This window comes from Apium graveolens, unplaced genomic scaffold (assembly GCF_009905375.1).
Source record: "Apium graveolens cultivar Ventura unplaced genomic scaffold, ASM990537v1 ctg6953, whole genome shotgun sequence".
Taxonomy (NCBI): domain Eukaryota; kingdom Viridiplantae; phylum Streptophyta; class Magnoliopsida; order Apiales; family Apiaceae; genus Apium; species Apium graveolens.
The window spans coordinates 9,830-14,233 of NW_027419923.1; the positions used below are offsets into that span (position 1 = coordinate 9,830).

A 4,404-nucleotide genomic window follows, 5' to 3' on the forward strand; every position below is an offset into this window, starting at 1 on the left:
AAAGTCACAACTCCTGAGAGAGCTTACATGTTCTATTCTTAATGAGGTACTGAACTTAGAAATCACACCGACGTGGTGGTCTTTTTGTAGTCCATTACCCTACATTAACGGGAATGATAATTGATGACATGCTGTTGAATGAAGTGCACGACAAACATATATTGCGGACTTGATCTTTCCCTTTTAATACGTGACATAAGCCTGTAAAGGGATCCAATCAGCCTTTAACTGAATCATAAATATATCCTTTAATTGGATGGCATTTATTATATTTGATTTATTATTTGATTATTATTTAAATACGATGAGGATCAATGTGATTGGCTAAGCATCAAGTTAGTTAGATGGATTAGTGGGAACTAATTATACAGCTTTGTTATATACATGCCATTCTTTTTTTATTTTTAAATACATAAATTATTTTTCCAAACGAAATGACATAAAATTATAATAAAAAACAAATTCAACTGTTAAACAAATCACATACCACGAAATAAGGATTTCAAGTACAAAATACTCATGGTCAAACAATTACAATAAGTTAGTTAAATCAAATATGATTACAATTTAGGAAGGTTGTAGAAAACTTCTTCAAACACAACATTTATGTTATATTTGTGCTTTTCCCATTATCGTCATCAATAAGAATATATAGTCCTTCTGGAGATGTAACACGGGATATTGCAACGTATAACTGACCATGAGAGAATACGGGCCGAGGAAGATACAATCCAACTGTGTCCAATGATTGACCTTGGCTCTTGTTCACAGTCATGGCAAAATATTTGGAGAGGAAATTGTGTTCTTTTAAATTCAAATGGCCAATTCGTGTCTGTTGGGACCATATCGATTCTTGGAATTAGATGTTTCGTACCAACTTGAGATCCACAAGAATTTGACATTCTATACTATTTTTTTCAGCCAGTAACTATCATCCTTGTACCATTGCATAGACCCATAATCTGATTTAAATTCCTCATCAACATAACAACAGCTCCAACCTTTACTTTCAACTCATGTTTAGGCATACATGGCATATTTATGGAGTTCAGATACTCAACTGGAAATGACGAATCAAAGTCATTATCGTCAACACCCCTGTCTTCAATTGAATCTTGGCTGAGATAATATGCACATTACCCGGAACTCTTTCAAGAATCTGTATTGATGTCATCAACTACAACGTTTGTTGGAGTCAAAATAGATCTCGATCTCAGATACTCCTGTGAATGCAAGTTATTCTGAAAATCTGGATATATAATGTCAATTAGGGTTTTAATGGGACTTTTCAAGGGACTCTTGACAACATATTCATCAGGAACTACAAACTCAGTTTCAACATCTGCACGATGAGTATCAATGCATTCAACTTTCCGTCTCCAATCTCAAGTTGCCATTTACTAAAGTCAGCTATTACTTTATTTCTAGCTTCAGAATTACCTGAATGTAATCTCATGTTCTGACTGAGAAGAAAGACCTGCAAGATTTCCAAAGCCGGGATTTGTTAAATGATGCATTCACTATTTCAGCCCTTCCAGCCTTAGGCAGAACAGTAATATCTGTCAAAATCGCCTCCAAAAACAACTGTAATACCACCAAAGGGTCTTTTTCCTCGTTCTACATCAACGGCAGCCATTATGTCTCGCAAGCTTCTGTCCACGGCTTCAAATGCATAGCGATGCTGTTGGAGCTTCATCCCATATTATAAGACTTGTGTGTGCATCAACTCTGCAATGTATGTACCATGTTTTATTCCAGCAATAGAACTCTGATCTAATTTAAGCGGTATTTTAAACCTAGAATGAGCTGTTCGGCCACCAGGAAGAAGTGTAGCAGCAATTCCTGAGCCTGCAAGGAAGACAATCTTTCCTTCTGATCGAAAAGTGAACAAAGAGTTTGCCAAAGAAACGTTTTACCGCATCCACCGCTCCCGTAAACAAAAAACATTCCACCTTTATTTTTTTACATTATCAACAACTGCATTATATACATCCAGCTGCCTTGAGTTCAGATTTTTATGAGCTTTGTCATGATTAAGTCTCAATTCTTCTTTATTGTAGCTAGTTTCCTCAAATGAGACGATTGACAAAAGTGTGGAAAAATCGTTCGTCAGGAAATGGCATCATATGAAAATCTCTTAAGGACTTACCAACATCATTTAACAACTTTTCAATCTCTGCACAAAAAAAATTGGTAAATGTTCCGACATCTAATAAAAATAATAAAATAATACTACAAAGTAACAACGTATCATGTATTTAATACTGATCACACACCTGCTAAAGCATAGTTTGGATTTCATACTCGGACAGTGTTAAATGAATGTTATCTGAAATCTTACGCCTAATATAAGAACATCGTCTGACAATGCTGGCCAGTGTTTTTCCCATAGCGCAAGCGGATCAACACTGAACAATTTCCAGTATGTTAACAAACATAGCCCGAATTTGGGTTGGCATAGCTGAGAATGCATTTTCTTCCAAAGCATCATGCCATTGCTTGTCATTATTCAACAGACCAAGAGCACCACATGCTTCCTTAAATGTATCATATGTAGTTCCATCAATAGTGTGCAACTGAGAGAAAGATAAAACACCTTTACATCTAAGTAACAGCATTTGAAGATACAATAATTCACCAGTTGTTGCATGAACCTCTGCTAACCTCCCAACCACATCACCTCTTTGTCTAAGCTTCCATTTAGCAGTTTTCTTTATCCATGTAAACTGGGTGGGAAAGTCAGAATACGTAAAATTTCGAGCTTGTGGAAATTCACTGTTAGCTATAAACCAAGCCTCTAGTTTACTTTTTTTGGAAGTCGCGTTATTGCACACATTCTCCAAATCTGCAGAACTCTGAAAATTCAAGTACTTCTGACCGGGCAAATATATTGGTAAGCGTTCAACACTTGGGGAACGATGGTGAATGTCAAACCCAAAAATCCTCCAGATGCCTCAGATGCACAAACATATCTACCATCAAGAAAATTCTTTACCTCATCCAAATTCTTCACGGATCTTGCAGTTTGTTCACTCCCTGATTTGTTACTTTTCTTCTTCAACAACATTGTAGCAGTGTCATGACCCTTTAAACAGTACTTGAAGAGATATTTCAATGATCTTGAACTGTTGCAAATTTCCAGATTTATATGACACTGAAACCGCAACAAAAGATCTCGATTGTATGGAACTACATATTGATTGTCAAGGTTGATCCCTTTTTTGTTGATCTCTACCAGTGTTACGCCTCCGATAAACAGGAAAACCACAATCGTCAAAATAGGTATTACCATTAAACCTGCAAAAAAAAATTACATGTGTCGAGATTAATAATAAAATAGACTTATTACGAACATATGTATCATTCTATTTATTCACACCTCTTTGGGAAATGACGCATGCATTTTCCTTTACCATACATGGAGATGTGTATAAGTCTTTACCACAGGGTCCATGCATCATGTAGTTTTTAACAGCTTCATATGCTATTGGATCAGAATTCTTATCTGGTATTTCAGCAGAAACCAACTGGTCAACCTTTTCAATAGAATTAGGTCTGCTTTCAGGGCTCAGCCAGATTAGCATATGCACGTGTGGCAAACCGCTTCTGGAATTCAATTACATGCATAACTGTGCAAAACATAAGTAAAGAAAATATTAAATCTATGCATGTGTGTAGATATGATTAAAAAATTAAATGTAAAATTGTCGGTGTCCAATAAAATAAATTTACCTCCATACACTTTCCAAAGTAGTTCTTTCTTTTAATCAAATCTAATAGCTGATCAAGCTTCAGTTTAAACACGCGAGAAACAATATCCGGTGCATCAACAGGATCAACATTGGGCAATAATTTAAGCATTCTTGTATCTCTGGCCACTTTGAGTTGCAAGTCATGGTGAGAAATAGGATGGATGACCAATTGCATGACATATCGCCAATGAATCCTTAAATATTGAGACATGTATCGTTGAGATCCAGTGAATGAAGCAGGAAGTATAACAGCTTTTCCAACATGCATTGGATCATGGTCTCCTTTACTGAGAGCATCACGCACATAATTATACAAATCAGCACGGATGGTAGTTTGATGCGTTGAAACCCAGTCTAATCTATATTGTTCAATGGCAGCAAACTGATCCATAACGTATTGTTGCCACAAATCCAGCAAGGTATGGCGTTAAACCTGAAATTAATGAGACGATGGTGAAAATGCATAATTATTACGCATTTTATATTCTAATCACATTGCTTACTTCTAATAAAACTTTAGAAGTGCGTATCATAATCTTGTAACAATAATACTCTCTTAGTGAAACATGTCGCCTCTGTGTTGAGTCAGGATCAAGGTCTTCATCATCTAAATTCTCTATTTCAGAGTATTTATTGCTTATCAGAGGTATAC

The 4,404-nt window shown here is 35.9% G+C and overlaps 1 protein-coding gene across 1 annotated transcript; it reads right to left on the reverse strand.

Moving 5' to 3' along the window:
• Positions 1-2,402: 2,402 nt before the first annotated feature.
• LOC141703666 (uncharacterized) lies at positions 2,403-4,143 on the reverse strand. Its single transcript, XM_074507116.1, has 4 exons — positions 3,743-4,143; positions 3,380-3,606; positions 2,935-3,297; positions 2,403-2,845 (listed from the first exon to the last, which is right to left on the reverse strand). Exons 1-4 carry the CDS (start codon positions 4,141-4,143, stop codon positions 2,403-2,405), a joined length of 1,434 nt encoding a protein of 477 aa, XP_074363217.1.
• Positions 4,144-4,404: the final 261 nt, after the last annotated feature.